The sequence below is a fragment of the Perca flavescens genome, chromosome 5 (genome assembly GCF_004354835.1).
Source record: "Perca flavescens isolate YP-PL-M2 chromosome 5, PFLA_1.0, whole genome shotgun sequence".
Classification (NCBI taxonomy): domain Eukaryota; kingdom Metazoa; phylum Chordata; class Actinopteri; order Perciformes; family Percidae; genus Perca; species Perca flavescens.
In genome coordinates, this window is record NC_041335.1 from 8037818 (window position 1) to 8058102 (window position 20285).

The 20285-nt window shown below is 41.6% G+C and overlaps 1 protein-coding gene across 2 annotated transcripts in view; it reads right to left on the minus strand.

Annotated features, from left to right (window-relative positions):
• The window catches only part of abca2 (ATP-binding cassette, sub-family A (ABC1), member 2), a 184327-nt gene that overhangs the window by 51366 nt on the left and 112676 nt on the right, over positions 1 to 20285 (minus strand). For both annotated transcript variants that reach the window (XR_003692659.1, XM_028579340.1), the window contains exons 26-29: positions 19816 to 20100; positions 13110 to 13331; positions 7787 to 7889; positions 3788 to 4113 (exon numbers count right to left, since the gene is read on the minus strand). Coding sequence is in view for 1 of the 2 variants with exons in the window: in XM_028579340.1 (XP_028435141.1) it covers positions 3788 to 4113; positions 7787 to 7889; positions 13110 to 13331; positions 19816 to 20100 (936 nt within the window). In the remaining variant the exon portion in view is untranslated. The remainder of the gene's footprint in view (positions 1 to 3787; positions 4114 to 7786; positions 7890 to 13109; positions 13332 to 19815; positions 20101 to 20285) is intronic.

The following is a 20285-nucleotide window of genomic DNA, read 5'->3' on the forward strand; positions in this document are numbered from 1 at the left end:
AAGTCTATCTACTGCGACTTAAACAGCTGAGTTACAGCGACACCATCAGCTGGTTTGAGTCGAGCTGAGACGGGCCGGTTGAGGATTTTAAAATGAATTCGATATCTTCTATAACAGACGCGATGGCGGAATCTACACATCTCAATTCTCCAGCGGCAGCCACCTTTGTTGTAAACAAATTCAACCCAAGCGCTCTTTGGTGTTGTGGTTGATTCCATTACTGTTGATCATCTGTCCATCATCGTATAAAGCCCGCCCTGCCAATTTGATTCTGTTGACCAGAGGGTCGGAATGAAAACCCCAAAACAAAGAAATAGCAGAATCCATATCATCCCTTGCTTTACAACATATATAACGTTGTTAGTATTAACAGAATAACTAGTAATAGATGTGTTTTGAAAAGCAAACTACATCATTGCTTACAGTGTGTGTGTGTGTTGAAACCCCCCCCCATGCATCTTGAGACACACGTGCTGCAATGCACATCGCACGTGCTGTGTGGCTCATATTAAGTTTCCTTTTTTGTCTGTGAAGCGTTTCCTACATTACCTTAGAAGGGCAAAAAAGTACATAAAGTACTTCACCCTTTATAACTTTGGGAGGAGTAAATGTTTTTTTGTGTATTAATATGAATGTTTTGCCGAGTAGCTAGCCCCCTTCGGGCTCTTTTACCCAGGCACTTTATGCTGCATCGGGATGCCATGAAGCCTTCTCCTTCTACCCTTGCGCCTTATGCTGCATCGGAATGCCGTGAAGCCTTCTCCTTCTACCCTTGCACTTTCTGCTGCGTTGGAAAAGCTTTATGTGCCTCTCACAGCCAGAGAGGGGATTGCCTGCACTCACTGAGTGTGGGAGAAAAAAAAAAAAAAAAAGGAAAAAGAGAAGCTGCTTTAAATTCCTCTGTTAAAGCAGAGGCCTTATTTCTATTTTGTAAAGGACCACTTGCTTTTAATTTCTGCTTTTGTCACAAGATAATAAAAACTACCTGAGCCCGGCTTTGGGCTAGGGGACCAAACCTTTGCAAGTGCTGTATTTTCTTTGAGGTTCATTGTACCCGTTGCCAAGTGGGGAGGGTTTCCTCTCACGGGGGGGTCAGGTCAGACTCCTCTTCAACTGCCCGTGGCCAGTTGCGGCCGGCGGGGATCGACTTGGACTCGCAGACCTCCTGTCAGCTCCTAGTGGGAGTGCAATTCCCTACCCGCACGGCCCGGTCAGAGCCTCTGAGCACCGCCTCTCTCAGTCCGGCGACCAAGGAGGGCAAGCAGGCGTCCTTAAGAAGGAAGGGACCTCCGGTGACCCTGGGAGGAACGGCTACAGACCGTGAGTACTAAAGAAAAATCATTGGTTGTAAAGATCCCTCCGGGCGGTGCTTTTCATACACAGGGGGATAAGAGCCTGTGGGATTGGGGACGTGTCTAGCCTCTTGCCTCGCCCCGGGTTCCCTGATCCGGGCGAGGGGCTCTCCTTAACGGAGGGCATGTGTGTCTCTAAAACCTAATTAACCAGGGAAGTGTCAGAAAGCAACTCCTTTTAGTATAGGCCAAAACATCCACCCCGCTGGCGGATGTCGTATGGCAACTAGTGTTGCCATACGGCAGAAGAGGGCAGGTGGGTTGCTGAGGGGAAGGCACAAAGGGGGTTGGCTCGACCATGCGAGCGACGCGACGCCTCATCAACTGCTACACCGGTCAACAATTCGTCCGAACAGCTCTGGTTCGAGCATAGTTGCTCCACAACGGATCAAGTCCAGACCGAACTTTCCAACATCAAATGTTGTGGGCGGGTCTAAGTTCGGCTGGCATCCAGGCTAGTTTTTATATGCATTTCATTACATACACGTAGGGCTTGACATTAACTTATTTGCTCACCAGCCACTGTGGCTAGTGGTTTTCCAGTTCAAGACAGTGACTTGATTTTCACTAGCCACTGTTTTGTGGGAAATTACATCATTCTTATTATTATTACTACTATTATTATAGTTTTATTTGATTAAAGTTGACTGTGGTTTGTTATAATTTACTCAAAGAACTAGATTTACAATCTTTTTAAATGTAAATGACCACCTAAATCAAGGCTACATTAAATGTAGGCTCTAAAACTGCAATGATGAAATATTCAGCTGTGATAAGGTTGTAAAGCTCCTTTTGTATGAAAACATGCAACTGAGGCACAGACATAAAAACAGTCTAGAGTGTGGGTGTAGATTAAGTAAAAGTGGTTTGAAGCACACTCCTGTGTCACTCAAGCAGTCAGCAGCTGGCACGCGTTCCCGGTGACGAGAAGCGGAGCGCACAGAGCAAAAGTCTGTTTTCCTGCTACGTGCAATCTTGGAAGTTTTTTACAATTCCTTTGGCAAATTTGTTTTTGCCACAACCGTTGCCTTAGCTGCACCCACCATATAACCCCGCTGCTTGCTGGTCTCGTGTGCGGGATTAGGTGCCTGTCGGGGCGGAAAGATCATGTTCTGGCCGTGGGCTGTGCACTGGATCACAGATGTGCTCCTGTGTCAGGCAGTGGCACAGTGGCACAGTAGCCCAGTGACCAGTGTGACGATAAAATGTTTATTCAATACTAGGGATGTAACGATACATTCAACTCACGATACGATTCACAATTTTAAGTTCACGATACTATTTTCTCACAAAATGACTGAAAAATATTCCTTTATTTATATAATCTGTGCAAAACAGCAAATGTGTACACACATTGTCACATGTTTCAACACAATTGCTCAAATGATCCTGCACTGTTGCTCACCACGCTTAAGGCTTTCTATACATGCACATGGAAGGGCAGGGAGGTGTGCTCTTCCTGCCTCATGCTTGCCACGTATGCACGTGGAAATGCGGGGAGGCCCCAGAACAGAGCCATACCACCAAATACAAATTGCAGATGAATGAATCTATTTAGTGGGAATGCTGATTCAGCAGCTGTAGAACAGCATTGTTTACCCATTTCTTGTTCCCTGAAAAAGGCCTTTTTGTAAAATACTGAAATGTACATTATTTTTCAGTTTTGGGTAACCTCACTTTTTTTTTTTAACCTCAGGCAGTTCACCACTTACCTTTGTACCAAGCTATTCATTGGACTTGAACTGCTAAAATTTCAATAAAAAACTAAAAAGATTGGGGTGTTCTAAAACTTTTGACCGGTAGTGTACATAGCTGCTACACATACATGTTTACATGTTCTAGCTGATGCTCCCATGCTGAGCAGTTGTTTTGGGGGTTTCTGCATGGTGCTCCCTGTTTCCCTGGTCCAGAGAGCATTATCAAGAGCAGAGCCATCAGCACCAAGCATAACTGTATTTCCATTTGTTGCAATAAATGGGTAAATCTATGACGAGAGTGTTCCTGACTGAACTGATTCGAAGGCCAGTGATGTTGTTGGGTTGGAGCTAGACTCCATAAAGACAATGCAAGAGAGGAGGATACTGTTCAAAATACACTCTATCCTGGACAACTGTTCCACACAACACACTCGTCAGTCTGAGGAGCACCAGTGACAGACTCAGACATCCATGATACACCAACGAGCACCACAGGAGGTCGTTCCTGCCTGTGGCCATCAAGCTATATAACTCCTCCCTTTGAGTGTTACATGCTGACGCTGCTTCACTTCTACTTAACTTTTTGTTTTACTTTCATCCACGTATTGACTAGCTCTTTTCTTACTTAGTTTCACTGCAACTGACCAATTTCCCTGAGAGGATCAATAAAGTATTCTGATTCTGATATTTAAAACTGCACACATTTAAGTGGGTTGCAGCTTTATGAGATGGACTCACCATTAACTGTTGTTGGAGGTGCGACTGTGAAGTTCCACAGTCCATCCTCAAAGCGAGGATCTGGGTCATCTGAAGGTGCCGGTGAAGGAGGTGGGGGTACAAAGTTCGAGAGGGGGACCCCCTGAGTGAAGGAGTCCAGACACATGGAGTCAAAGTAGCGGGCAGCCAGGGTCTTGGAGTTGTTGGCACTGGGGTTAAGGGTCAGAGCCAGTTGGTCCAGGGTGCTGTTGAAGGGGGTTTTAAGGACGCAGGTAGCACCCACTCCCGAGGGCAGACGGAGGGTGTTGATGATCTTTTGTGGATTGGCATCTGGTGACAGCTTGCTCCTGAGAGAGGAGGCCAGAGATGATACAATTGTTTTTGCACTGGTTATTGACAGTCACAAAGAGATCTAGTCCCAAATGTAATTTCTCCATTTTGACTCTAACAAAACAAATTGTTATGACTATAACTTCTGTTCCCTGAAGGAGAGGAACGAGGTACAACATAGTGAGATATCACGGCCCTATGTGACCAGACCGAAGACCCCCGCCTGCACATATAAACATCCATCACCACAGTCATCCTTCATTTAGATAGCCGCTCGTCACCAAGCCCAGCTGTGGCAACTTAGTGTTGTCTTAATGTAGCTTGCTCGACACATTTGGTGAAGGTGCGGTGTCCAAATACTGTCCATTGCCAGGAACCATGATGCATGTAATAATATAATAATAATAAATTTATTTATATAGCGCCTTTCAAGAAACCCAAGGACACTATACAGAATTAGAGATTGTAGGCTGTAGTAAACAGGTGGTGTTTCATAAATATGAGAGGGTTAACTTTTCCTGCTACAGATGTCTCACTGTGGTCCGAAAGAACAGGGGAGACGCTTTGTTCCTTTCACTATGACTCTAGAGTCACTACTCACTCTGAAGCTACCGGTAATCACCGTCACTCTCTCCCTCTAACACACTCCCCACACACACAGACGCCGGCTCGACGCACACACCAGTGCACAAGTATTAACATCAGACCGCTTACGTAGGCTACGGAGAAATCTCCAAACTTCCTGTCGAAAGCATACTGTTTGTGTAGGGTCTGACTTTTAATAATATTAACAATTTTAATAATTGTGTTTTTCTTCTGAAAACATCGTCTGCCTATTGACATTGACTGATACACTGCCCTCTGGTGGACAGAACATTTACAACTTCAGTTTGATAAAAATATAGGTCTTATTGAAGGCATTTAATGGTCAAAATATTATTAATAAATATTTGAATATATTCTAATATTAATATTAATAAACAACAATCTTCGAATATGATTTTTGGGCAAAAGTCAAAGCCCTAGTATACAGCGCCTTTAATTTTTTACTATTAAACTGTCCAAAAGCAAATATCTTTTCTAATAAATATATTAAATGTTTCTTATGTAAAGCCAATACAGCATGTTGCATTCTATACAGTATTGCAGCATAATTAAATAGACAAAACACATTTTTTACAACTTATCTGCACATATAATCAGACTTTGAAGAATCAGAACAGGCAGCTGCTTAGTTTTGTTGGATATATATCTCTACAGCTTTGTACACCTTGATTTGGACAGTGTTACCTTTAATGGACAATCAGTGCAAACAAAAGGATCCCTAATTTTGGCTATATTAAATAACTACTTAATACATGGAGTCGTGCCATCCAGTTTTAAACAACTGTTACTAAAGAAACCCAATTCAGACCCCAATGACCATAATAACTAGAGGCCCATCTTCAAGCTAGTTTCTTTCTAAGATTTTGGAAAAAGTTGTTTTCTCCCAGATCTTCTCTTAAACTAATTCAATATTTTCGACAAATTCCAATCAGACTTCAGTGCTCTACATATCACAGAATCTGCTCTGCATTAGATTTATAATGACATCCTTTCTTCTGTTGACACTGGTTCCTGTACCCACAATATACAATAGACCATGTCATTCTTTTAAAACACCTGGAGGGCGAAGTCAGTCTAAATGTGTTTTTAATTTAAATCTTTTAAACTCTTAACTTAATTGTATAAAATAATTTTATATTTGGTCTACTTGTCTTGATATTTAAATATTTTCTTAGTTTCATTTGATTGTATTTCTGTTTGATATTTCACTTAGTTCTCAGGTCTCACTTGCAAATGAGATGTTGATCTCAATGTATATATAAATGTGGCATCCCCCAAGGTAAAATTTTAGGTCCTCTTTTATTTCATTATACATGCTTGTATGTTTGTGAAATATGATGTTTTGTATTACTGTTATGCAGATAATACAGCATTTTATATTCCCTGTTACACCTAATAGCACCTGCTCTCTGAAAACACTTTTAATTGTCTAAATGATATCAAATGTTTGATGGCGAGAAACTGTTTGGCATTCCAAGCTCTGTCACCAGCTTAACCAATGTGTTTGGGCCCTTCCGCAAACTTGCAAAATGTAGTTAAAAATCATGGTGTCTTCCTGGACACTTCATTGAATTTTAACAGTCAGTCAGTTGTGTTATGAAGGGCAGATTTTAGCAGCTTAGAATCCCAGCTAAATTAAAGCTGTTTTTATCCGACCAGGACCAGGCAACAGTTATTCACGCTTTTATCACCTCTCGGCTAAATTATTATAATTCCCTGTATTTTTGGCTTGACCCACTCCACCCTTTCCCGACACCAAATAGTTCAAAATGCAGCCGCTAAACTTCTAACTCGAACAACGAAAAGACAACACACTTCTGTTCGGGCTCACCTGCATTGGTTACCAGATAAATTAAGGAATTGATTTAAAAATCTTACTATTTGTTTTTAAAGCCTTAAATGGACTAGCTCCACAATACATTACTAATCTGATAACTGCATATTCTGCCCCCAGGTCACTCAGGCCATCCTCACAACAACTCCTCTCAGTCCATCACTCATGCCTCAAAACCAAAGGTGACAAAGCTTTTTCTGTTGCTACTCCCAGTGTCTAGAACAGCTTCCAGTCCCACATTATGTCATGTTCCAACCTTAATATTTTTATATCAAATTTAAAGACATACCTTTCTTCACACACTTTTAGTTCAGTCTGAGGCGGCTCGGCTTCTGTCAAGTCCTTTCTTGACTTATTTTTTCTTCCATATACTGCTTTTTAATATATTTGATTCCTTCTCTTCTTACTTTATTTTTCTTTACTTGACTTCGGCTTATGGTGTCGTTTTGTGTAACATTTTGTATTGTTGCTTGTTATGTACCTTTTATCCCTGTAATGTTGTTTATCTGTACTGAGGCAGGTATTAAACCATCTGCCTTGACCGAAAAGAACTTTGGGTCAACTGCTTTTGTTTTAAGCGTGCTATGTAAATAAAAAGCTACAGTTTATGAGTAAATAAATCAAGACCCAAGCCAAGTTCCCGGGTCTTGGTTGCCAACTGCTGAGGAAAGGGAAGGAAGGAGCTTAACCCAGAAGTATCCCCTGTGCATCCTGAGCACAGTCTGGAAACTGAAGCAGGAAGGGTTAACAAATGGCTAACATTGCTGGGCCTTGTGTGTTTTCAGTCTGTTAAGTACAGCAATTGGCATATAATACTATTGTTTCTGACACTAGTTATAAGTTTGTGATTCAAGTTAGCTGTTATCACAACTAATATTGCATTACAATGTTGGTCTGTTTGTCAATCCACCACTTTGGTGCACACTGAATATTCAACAACTATTGTATGAATTGGATAATTACCAAAAGTTAGCATGCTAGCATGTTAAACTAAGATGGCAAATATTATACTGATTATTGTCAATGTAAGCATGTTAGCATGCTGACGATTTTAGCTGACCATGTTGACAGTCATACATTCCGTTTTCCTTAATTTGAAGCTACCCAGTTTGGAGATCCTAAAACCAGCTTTTCTGTTGACATTTTGCAATAATTTCCCCCCAAAAGCTGCAACCAACCGGTTTGGGTCATTCTTATCTAAATCTATCCTCATCTATAGGCAGAAAAATTACCTCTCAGTTTTTTCTTACCTGTACTGGGGTCTGTCTTCGTTGGCATAGGGAATGAAGTTGCCTCTAGGTTGCGTATAGTTATGATACTGAGATGGGGACAAGATCAGGGGTGGCAAATCTCCTGTAAAACAAGACAAACAGAATGTTCATCCACTTGTTAGTGCATTCTTTATTATTACTAAGAGCACTTACTGCCCTTATAATACAATATTGACCCGGATAGAAGACCCCCCCCAACTCATCTTTTGGAAAAAGACTTGGTCGCACTTTATTTTCCGGTATAATAAAAAGACGTAATAAGCCGTACTTTGTATCAAATTAGGCCATAACTAGAAATAATGTTGCTTTTCATAGACAGAAATCAAAGTTATACGCTAATAGGAAACCACACACCTAAATTATGCTGTAACTAGAAACGCATATATTGCCGTAATGAACTCAAAATATATTATCTAGACAATATATTATTCCAAATTACTCTCTATTTAGAAACCAAATACGTTGTTTATTAGTAGAAAAGTACTGATAATGTCAAACCACGTCGTCACATCTGCCGCAACTTCAGTCTCTTATGCCTGGAGGTGCTCCGGAGTCCCGTGGTATTTGTAGGTAGTACATACTGTATATATATAAATATATATAAGCTATGCTTTATCGACGCTCTACTTCCACATTTAAGACATTAGAACATGTAATGTTACTATCCGACCAAATATAGGCTGTAGAAGCTGCAGGACATAACCATCTTTATTTCCCATCCTTATTAATGGGTAATTACCAACACGTAAGAACAGAACTGTACTCTAAAATGAAGTAGGGTATCAGTCTTATTTCCTCAGTCTTATTAGCCAAAAATGGCTTATTGATGCATATTTTCATATTAGTGTTAAATAAACACACGGGATATTTCAAAAATGCATTTATTAATTGATTAATTATGTAGGCTTTGCTTGTGTCTGATGTTTTAACGTTACTGCTGCCACTTCGTCCCTCGTTTCTCTTGCATTTAATGACTGTAAATGGGATCTGCATCCAGCAACAATAAATACACCGCAAGCTAGCTAGGCTATAGCTAGTTGTCGTAGACTAAACATTGCAACGTCATGAAATACAGATAAACTAGTTATTGTGTTATGGGAAGGTTTAGCAGTAGTATAACCAACTAGAAAATGCATTTCCTGCGTGTGAATGCAATTGCTAAAGCTAAACTGGATTAATATTTTAAATCCGTAAGAAGAAGTTGAAGTAGTGAGAATAGTTGGAAAAGTGGGAATGGTTTTAATAAGTATGAATTTGAATAGCACCACTAATGTATAAAAGATGTGGAATAATTATTTTTTTTTTTTGCTAAAGCTATACTGGATTGCTAGTTAAAATGTGTAAGAAGAAGGTGAAGTTGTAAGAAATGTGGAAAAGTGATAATTGTTCTGACAATAAATCTTTAAAAGTTGAATAATAGCCATATTGTATGAAAGTTGTAGGTGTTGTAGGCTGTGGCACAGCAGTGGCAAGCGAGCGGCATCCATTCGGGCACACATCGCAGCACCACAGTGGTAAATGTCTGCAGACTGCAGTTCAGTGTCTGCTGCGTAGCGCAAATCTCTCTTTTTCTTTGTCTATTTTAAAATGAGTCGTGAAGACAACAGCAAAGCCCATCTTTACTTTAAATGAAATCAAACAAAGAGAAATGTAGTGCTCCCAGGTAGACCCAGGTGATCCTTGAAATGTCATACCAGGGATATACCCCTGTTGACTGGCTTGGTTTAAATTTCCAAAAGGAGGATTGAACCCTGATCATACAACCTTGGTGAAACCCTGGGCATTGGTGTGAAAGCGGTATAATGGGCAGGCCATCTGTGTATTGCATTGCCAGACCTATCTCCACAACAACACACAGCTCGCATTGTGAGTACTGGCTGTATTAAAAAAAAGCTGATGCTGTGTAAAATGTAGTGGTGGTTTAACTGGGTCTTGCAGTTTCAGTTTTGTTGTGCCATCTTGGTGGAATAAATCCGCTATTCATTCAGCAACATTTGTGTTTTGTGTCAGACAATGTTTGTGCCACACCGTGCGATACGCTCTGATGAAAAAATCGAGACTGAGTTAATTACGACACACCTGTACACAATAATAAATGAAAACCACACGTTTGCTGTGGAGCCGCAGGTCAGAATCGAACCTTCAGCCCCTTCATCAAGGACAGAGCCTCTACCACTAGGCCACCCAGGGGCACATGACCAATGAAGATGTGTGTGTGTGTGTGTGTGTGTAAATTAACAGTATGTTGCGCTAATCTTAATACTACTGTCTGTAGTTGCAATTTGACTGTCTGGCGAAATTGCTGCATCTGGCCATTTTTGAAAACATAGAGGAGATTGCTTTGATCTCTTTAATCAGCCAACGACCGTTAGCTGACCGTGTCAAACTGCTGCCATTAAGGGACACAGAGAGCGACCTGTGAAAAGAACCCTCACACAGCCTAAACTATAGGTGGAATAGGTAAAATGACCTCATCATGAACGCCAGAAGGCCTTTGCGAACTTATTGGTATATAATTTGTGTAGATAAAAATAAAGAAATTACTCTGAAATCACGGTTTCAAAATAATCTGCGTTTGCGTTTTTGGCTCAAGAGTGGACCATTATCGTCAATGAAAGATCCACCGACCGTCTTGTTGGTCTGAGGCAGATAATTCAAAAAATTATAAGTCCTATAGCTTATGTGAGCACATTGGCTGAAACTAGACAAGAATACTTACGTTTTAACATATAAATCATGTATAACAAGTAATAAATGTGGGCGTGAGGGCAATTTATAGAGAAGGGACTAAGATGTTTAAGGCTCTGTGATCTAGCAATTACATCACCCACTGTAAGTCACGCAATACCATTACCAATGCAGAAAAATCCTGAAATGAACACTAAACTTAGACAGTGATTTCACAAAAACTGTAAAAGATATCAAACTGCTGAGATTAGCCTAATAGCTGAATTTTTCATGAATGGTTTGAAGTTTCAATTGCGTCTTTTTGTGAGTATATAGAAGAGGATTTGAAGCCTGCTGTAATGCTGTCTGACGGCTCCAGCGGCATCAGGCCAGCACAGAACATGCAGGTGAATGGATCCAGTAATCCTACTGCTCCGAATAAGTGACAAAATAACGCCAACATGTTCCTATTTACATGTTGTGATTTGTGGAGTGACAGCGGGTACAAAAAACAACGTAACATGAGACACTGCCGTCTTCTAACCGTAAACAAACCGGGAGCTATATTCTCAGGTGGAAGAATATAGTACTTGGGCGGAGTGATATGCTTGCAGCAAGCCTGTCTGAGAATATAGTTCCCAGTTTGTTTACTGTTAGAAGATGGCTGTGTCTCATGTTACTTGTTTTTTGTACACGCTGTGACTCTACAAATCACAACATGTAAATAGGTTCATGTTGGCGTTATTTTGTCACTTTTGTCACAATTCGGAGCAGTAGGCTAGTTGGAACCAGTTACCTGCAGGATCTGTGCTAGGCTAAGCTAATGCTGGAACCGTCAGACAGCGTTACAGCACGCACGGAGATGAGAAGGGTATGTATCGACTTGTCTTACTCTGGGGGTTACGGTGAATAAGCTAAAGTCCCATTAAGTCGGCGTGTTCCTTTAAATGAAATCAAATAAAGAGAAATGTTCTCCCCTCATCTTAAAATGGTCAAAAATCGATACTAGACTAACCTACTTCCTTGTCCAGCTGCTGCAATAAATATGCAGAGGAGAAGGAATCAGAATACAGTCACTGTGGAACCATCATCAAAAAAACACAGGGTTGGTGAGTAGAACATGAGAACACTTTAAAATGACACAATGTTACACACTCAGTAGGTGGCGGTATGCACCTAAAAGTTGTTTGCAATCTGCTATTAATCAAGAGAAGAAGAAGTCATCATAGAGTGATTTAGCTAGAAATAGAGAATCTTGGTGACACTCACAGTAAGTTAAGTTATACTCAGTCATTGGTTATACTACTCCTAAACCTTCACGTAGCACAATAACTATCTGTATTTTGTGACATTGCAATGTTTAGTCTATGACAACTAGCTATAGCCTGGCTAGCTTGCTGTGTATTTATTGTTTACTGAATACAGATCCTATTTACAGTCATTTCATGATTTGGCTCTGACAACTTACAGTGTTTTTGTGTTTTATTTTACAACCATAACAATATTGACCACTGCTGTACTGCTTGTAACACTTCCAAGTAACAAATTCTCTCTTCTGTCTTCAAAGGCAAATGAAGGATGAAGCAGCCAGCAGCTGTAACGTTAAAAGATCAGACACAAGCGAACTGTAAAGCCTACACAATTAATCAATCACTAAATTTTTTAAATATCACGTGTGTTTATTTAACCTTTATACTTATAAGATGTTCATCAATTAGTCATTTTTGTTGTAAGGTGTTCACATTACCTTCTAATATGATCTAACAGTGGGAATGTGTACACATTACCTTCTAATAAGATAATAATAAGGGGAAATAAGCCTGATATCCTACTTAATTTCACAGTACAGTTTTGTTCTTATCTGTTGCTAATTAACCATTAATAAGGATGTGACTAGGAAATAAAGATTATGTTAGGGTTTGTAAGGTTATGTCCTGCAGCTTCTACAGCCTATATTGGTCAGATGGTAACATTACATGTTCTAATGTCTTAACTAGGGAAGTAGAGCGTCGATAAAGGATGAATTAATATAGCGTATATATATCATACAGTATTACCACCTACAAACACCATGGGACTCAGCCTCCAGGCATGAATCACTTAAGTTGCAGCAGATGTGACGACGTCGTTTGACATTACCAGTACTTTTTTTCTAATAAGCACCGGTATTTGGTTTCTAAATATAGTGTAATTTTGAATAATATATTGTCTAGATATAGTATATTTAGATTTTAATACGGCAATATATGCGTTTCTAGTTACAGCTAAATTTAGGTGTATGGTTTCTTATTTGCGTATAACTGTGTTTGTTTTCTGTCTAATAAAGACCTTTGGCCTTTAATTAGGGTATTACCTGAATAATTGGTTTATGTCTAAGAAGAACAACATTATTTATAGTTATGGTCTAATTTTCTACAAAGTTCGGCTTATTACGTCTTTTTAATGTACCGGAAAATAAAGTTTGACCAAAGACTTTGTGTCAGTTTGTCCCAGCTGTGCCAGTACCGCTGCAGACAGTCAGCTGCTCATGCAGTTAATTTATACTGTAGGCGCAGTCAACCACTTCAATGCTCTTCCTGGTAGGACAGAGAAGCAGGATAAAAACCTACTCTTAAAAATATAGGTAAAATCTCACCAATCTCAGGCACAGATAAGGCCACAGTCATGGCCACACAGACGAAGAAGGCAGGCAGGAGGATCTGAGAGAAGAGGCCCTTAGTGTTCCTCTTGGCACAGTGGAACCTCTTGATGATGAGGCCATGAAACTGACCTAGCTTTAACCACCAACCCTCCAACTTGAAGCTGCCCTGCCCTTCCAGTACCTCTGGCTCTGGGGACGAGGGGTTCTCTGCATCCACTGGAGGTGAAGGAGACATCAGAAGAAAAAAAACAAAATGGAAAAATAAATGAAATGAGTTTAAACGAATAGCAGTTAAAATGGCTGCACATTTTGCAGTACAATGCATACAATATTTCGCTCATTACTATGCTTTATTTATTCAGGAAGTCTTGAGAAAAAGATCTCTTTTACAAGAGAGACCTGAGAACAAATAACACAACACTGCAACAAGACAATTCAATCATGAAAAGCAATCATCACATACAGGCACATAAATATGTTGACAGCTAGTGTTTAAACTGCTTACTGCAGTACAAATTCAAAATACTGGAGAGAGTCGTCTCCCCCGCCCCCTCCTTCCCAGACTCGAAGTTCACCGAGGTTGTCAGGTTGAGGTTACTCCACAGCAAGCGGAGTAGCTAACGTTAGAAGCTGTCTATATTGACAATCATATAAGCCTGTGCTCACGTGGAGCTCTGTACCCAACTGACAGACACACTTTTTCGGCTTAGAATTATGGAGGAAACCCTAAACACACAACAACCTTGTTGTCCTCTGCACCTGACGGACAAATACACTTCCTAGGCTTAGAATTACGGTAAAAACCGCTTAAAACACAACAACCTCGCCGTCCTCTCCACCTGACGGACATACACACTCCCTTGACTTAGAATTACGGTAAAAAAACGCTAAAAATAACACTACCTTGCCATCCTCTCCACCCGACTGAACACACTTTATTGGCTTATAATTATGGCAACAATCGCTAAACACACAGCAAACTCACAGTCCTCTCTTTCCAATTTACAGCCCCCCTTTCTTGGCTAAAAATAACTCATCATTGTCATCTACGGCTGCTGAACAGGCTACACGTGGTAAACAGCTGTGACCTGCTTGCCTAATCCTCCGGTTATGTTAGCAGTTATCAGGGTTAGCATGGTGGCGTTAGCCAGGACCAGTCGGGTTCACTTTACTTGGGTACTCTAGCTATATAATTCAATTTGAGTACACAAATGTTGAAATTACATAAAATGCCTGTCCCTTGAAGCTGTGATAAATTAGCCTGAAGCTAATGCTTACCTGTTCAGGAGGAAATTAGCCAACTCAGCGTCCTTTTGGGCTCTAAGCTATCTACATCTTTTGTAACGTCTCTGGTCACACAACTGTTGGAAACATGCTGTTTTTTTCAGGTCGGTTAGAATCTATCTCTGTTGATCGTTTGTTTGCTGCTTTCATGGCTGTACTAACGTTACAGCTGTAGCCCGCTGGGTTTATGTTTTTACAGGTAAATGTGGCAACCCGGCCTGGCTGTCAAACTGGGCAGATGATAACAACACACAGGCCAAAACAAAAAACAGAAATTCCGTCATGGAATGGAAATTTCTAAATGAGAAAATACTGGCATTAGCATTGTTGTCAGAAAAGATAGTATTTCAACTTAGCATGTTTTCCTTAATATCTGATGATGCATTGGGGTCATTTGTGCATTAATTACAGTAAATATATTACATATTGGACCTTTAAGAAGCATATGTACGCCGGCAGAGACATGGCTGTAAAGGGCCAAGATGGTGGTGCTGCTGTGACCGAAGCAGAAAGGCAACAGGCTAATGACTGGTGGACATTGGTAAAATATTTGCAGCACTGGAGAAGATTTCGGCCGATCTGGAGAGAAGGAAATTCGCCCCTCCATCGGTTAGATGGAGACAAAACTCTCCACCTTAACCACCAGAATGCATACAGTCGAGAATCACGTGGAAAATATTGAGGCTGCTGGGGAAGGAAAGACCTAAAAATCCAGCTGCTAGCAAGAGAGAGGTGGATATGCTCTGGAAAAAGAAATTAAGATTTCCGTTTTGTCATCATTCACGAGGGCAAAAAAGCAGGAGATGCAGTCAAGTTTTTGATGGAGCTGATTTGGGAGTTGCTGGAGATTGAGGGAGAAATTGAGGTGGAACCGCCGGCCAGCAGCCTAGGGCAGGAGACAAACCCAGAACCATTCTAGTGAGATTTCTAAGATCATCGGACAGGGACCTGGTGTTGAAGCAAGGGTAACTGACTTGGCAGAATAATAACATAATGCTTTTCCCGGATTACTCCAAAGCCACACAGATGAAGCATTCAAGAAATTCAAGGAGTGTAAGAAAAAGCCCTTGAAGTATCATGCTCCACTTTATCAGAGGCTTGTGCTAAGCTCAAAACCAAGAACATCGATTTGGAGGGACGAAGCCGTCATAACAACGTCAGGATTGTCGGCCTGCCGGAGTCCATAGAAGGTCCATGACCCACAACCTTTTTTTCTGAAGTCTTGATGGAGATATTCGGGGACCAACCAAACCCCACCAGAGCTAGACCGAGCCCACCGCTCCCTAGCTGCTAAGCCGCGGCAGGGAGACAGGCCCAGGCCTGTGATCGTTTGCTTTCACTGGCACCAGACCAAAGAGCTGGTAATTGGGGAGGCCCGCAAACAGAGGAACAACCTGAAGTACCGTGACTCACCAGTCCACATCTACGAGGATTACGACCCCAACGTCTTAGAGCAACGCGCGGCCTACCGCGATGTCATGGCTAAGCTGTACAACTTGGGCCTCCGACCAGCTCTGCTTTACCCTGCAAAGATTCAAAACACCAAGAAAAATGGCAACAAGAAATGTTTCTCCTCAGTCGAAGAAGCCACTGCCTTCGTGAGGTCCATGCCCGCCCCCTGATGCTGCTTTTCTGCCCCATCTCTGCAGTTGGCGTATGGGCTAATCTACTAGCGGCTAATGCTAACACTGTTCACCGGTATGGTAGGGGTGGTACGGTTCATGAAAAAACGTCCAAACCGTACGGTTCGCTTGTCTCAGTTCGGAACGTGTGTGTGTAGCGTGGTTCGTCAATACACTTCTAATGTGCACAAACCACTTACTGCCGTTGTGCCCTCTTTCAACACCTATGTTAAAACACTTACCGGAAATGACGAGCGGGATGAGCGTGACAAACGCAACACATGGCAGATGATTGGACGAACGTGTCACGTGGGGCTGGCTGCTCCCGAATTTCAAAACAGACACTAATGGCGTCTCGTTGAGAATATGATCTCATATTTTACAAAAATAGTTTACCCAAACGTGTTTCTGAAAACATTTTAAGCGAGAAATAGGCCATGCAGTTGCTGAATCTGTCTTCATCTCAGATCGACAAAGGTCAGTTTAAAAGATTTTCGTCAGATTTTGAGAGGCGGCGAGCCGACCGCTCCTCAACGGTGGTGTGTGGAGTGCTGCAGGTCACGTGACCTGTATTTTTGTGAGAGCTACACTGAAGTTGTTAGTTTGATAAATGCAAGTTATTTCAACTGTTATTCTGTAATATTTCAACCTTAACCCTAAGGGCCCTATTTTAACAATCTGAAACGCAAGTATGAAACGCAAAACGCAAATCTAAAATGGGTTGTTCTGAAGTAGCTAGGTGTGGTTTGGGCGTAACGTGAAAATAACCAATCAGAGCCTCATCTCACATTCCCTTTAAGAGCAGGCGCGCTTGTTCTATGGCGGATTGCTTTTATGACGGCGGATTTGCCTGGCGCACGCCAGCGGGAGCTGTCCGAGATGCGGCAAAGTAATAAATGTCCGTCTTGGCCAGGTGGCGATGTTGCTGCTCCTCTCAGGCGCATCTCCTCAAGTCTGGAGAGGATTGCTGCAGCCATGGAGCGTGGGCCTCCAAACGCACCACCTGCACCTGTTGTGCCCCTTCCTCATCCCCCCACTCCATCTCCGTCCACCCGCTCCACCAGGAGCGCATTGCCACTCCCGGACCAGATTCCGCCGGAGTGTCCAATCCCACCGTAGTTCAACATCACGTCTCCTTAAGTCCTCTAATATTTCCTCATTTATGTCATCAACACATCCATGATTCATGGAAATGTTGTGTAAAACACAACAAGCCACAAAGAATGCTGCGACTTTTTGAGGACTGTACTGTAAAGTGCCTCCTGATCTATCCAAACACCTGAAGTAATATTTTTCTTTGTAATTATGTATGGTTTGCAAAAATGGGAACTGCTGCGTCCGTTTAGATGAGAGAAGTGTATGCGCGTTGTGCCCACGCTACATTACGGCCAAGCATGCGCCCCTAAAATAGCATCTGAATAACTCGCTACTGACTTTAGACTAGTGCCACTGACTTTAGACTAGGTTTTTCCTGGTCAGTGGCGGAATTGTTTTCTGAAACTGCAAAATAGCACCAGGTAACGTTTGCGCCAGAACACGCCTCCTCTTTTCGCTGAACTGCCCCCGGGAGCGCAAATACATTCCCTAATTTACCGACGTGCGTCTGTGGAGGGAAAAGTCCGCCGTGCGTCGGGTGCAAAATAGGAATGTTACATGCGTTGGTGTACAAAGGCAATTGCGCTGAGTGCAAGATAGGGCCCTATATGTTCCTGTAAATGGCGATACACACTAATTTTTTTGCCAAATAAATGAAAAGCTTGTATCAATGTCTTCCCTCTTGCTGTATCAAAATCTCACCTCGCTTTCCTCAGAGATGGTCCCAATAATGTGCTTAAAGTCAAATTCCGTTTGTGCATGATTACAAGATAGAACTATGTTTTAATACTGTATCCTACATTGTGGATAATTAAGCTATATATCATATGGTGAAGTATATTTCTGGAGTGTTAAAGATTAAAGAAAAAATAACCACAAGAACCGTACAGAACCGGAAACCGTGACCCTAAAACCGTGATACGAACCGAACTGTGGGTTTTGTGAACCATACCACCCCTACGGTACGGGCTTCGGGATGACTCGCCCAGCCGATTGTGCCGAGTGTCTCGACACGATAATATTTAACACACAGTGACTGTGAACTCTTACTAGTGTCACATGAGTGACATGTGTTTATCAGTTAAACGTTTAATACAAAGATGCCTGTTTCGTCGCAGTGGGAGTTTCTGATGAATGTTTTTTTCATGTTACATGAAGAAGCAGCTTCTCTACTTACATCTTTGGTTTCTATTCCTGGGGCATATTGCCCCCTACTGCTCTAAAGTTGTGGAGTAATGGGAAAACTTGCACTGCTCTCTCTTTTTCTAAAATACTCTGGGGGAAATTTTCCATAGTGTCTGTTGTATTGCAACGTTTAAGCTCCGTTTGGTTTTAGACCTTACAACATGGGAGGCACTTAAACTTTTCTCTGTTATTGCCTGACTGTCTGTGCTTTAAGGGTTACAATTTCTCGAGCGAAGTTGTGAAGTCATGAGGATCAGTGTGTATAAAGAAACTGGAAGCTATATAGGGGTTTTAAATGTGTTAATAGGGTTTTTCATTGTTGTTGTTTTTTTTGTTTTTTTTCTCTTTATGCCAATCCTCCCAAAAAAAAGGCATCGTCACTGTACATCTCCACTTAACAAAGGGTGAGTAATGCATAACACAAGTACACCTCAAAACCAAGGCTGCAGGTTTGTGTCGTGGAATGTTAGGGGAGTCAATAGAACAATTAAGAGGGGCAAAGTGATTTCACACCTGAGACAACTCAGAGGGGATATTAATTTCCTTCAGGAAACTCACCTCAAGACCTCAGAGATTTCACGTATTAAAAGACCTTGGATGAGTCATGTATTTCATTCTAAGTTTTCCACAAGGGCAAGAGGGGTGGCCATTATTACCAGTAAAAATATAACATTTGAACCATCGAAATCTATTGAAGACCCTAATGGGCGTTTTGTGGCTGTATCAGGCAGGCTGTTCGACATCCCAGTTATTTTAGTGAGTGCCTACGCCCCTGTATGGGATGATGACAAATTTATCACCCAACTTTTCTCCTCCCTTCCTGATATAGACATAGTCATTATCCGATTATAGGTGGCGATTTCAACCTTTTTCAGGATCCTATTCTAGACAGGTCCTCCTCTAGACCCCTCACTTTGTCCAACTCTGCTACCACATTGAAATCTTTTATAAACCAGCTTGGCCTAAGTGATCCTTGGAGGTTTCTTAATCCTTCCACCAAAGCTTTTTCGTTTTTCTCCCATGTTCATCGTACATACTCAAGAATTGACTTTTTTCTCGTTGATAATAGCATTGGGTCTCATTGATAATAGCACTGGGTCTCATTGATAATAGCATTGGGTCAACTCAAGTGAGTATCACAGTATAGTGATCTCAGACTATGCTCCTACAACGGTTGTCATACATTTACCAAACCACAGCCCTCTGCCTATACAATGGAAACTTTCCCACTTTTTATTGAATAATCCACATTTTAAAAAATTCTTCCAGGAGGAAACAGCCTTTTCTTTCAGACAAACGACACCCCAAATATCCCGAGAAGCACTCTATGGGAGGCGCGTAAAGCATATCTGAGGGTCAGGCAATCTCGTTTGCCTCCCGGAATAAGTTCATAAGTTCCAATTTGAGCAGTAAAAGCAAAAACATGAATGTGATGTATAAACCAACATATTTTGGTTGGAGCTGTCATGAGGCTTAGTGACAGACACAGCACATCTGTTATCTTGTTGTCTTACCCCTCATGCTGGCAGAGTCAGACTCTTGGCCATTTTCAAAGAGTGGACAATAATCTCCATAGAAGTCGGCGTAGAGTCCCCCTTCATCCCCTCTCACTGAGCCGATGGACGAGGAAGATTTCAGGGAGGACTGACTCTGACTAAGCCTGGAGCACATCTGCAGATTACTCAGCTCCACTTCCGGCTTCTCACTCTCTACTGAAGGTCCACTCTGTGGCACCCCCAGGTCTCCTGAAGCCACTGAGGATTTCCCCAGTGAGCTGCCCCCTGGGGAAACCTTCATGTCTGCCAAGAGATAGAGAGTGAACAAATTATAAACACAGCCTTGAGCCAAAGAATGAAAAAAAAAAAATCTAATGTCAGAGCTTTAATTCAGACGGTACACATTTTGCAGAAATCTATTATTGTTGAGAAATCATTACTAATTTATGAAAACTAAAAATGTTGTGGAGGTGTTGAGCTATCTGAGG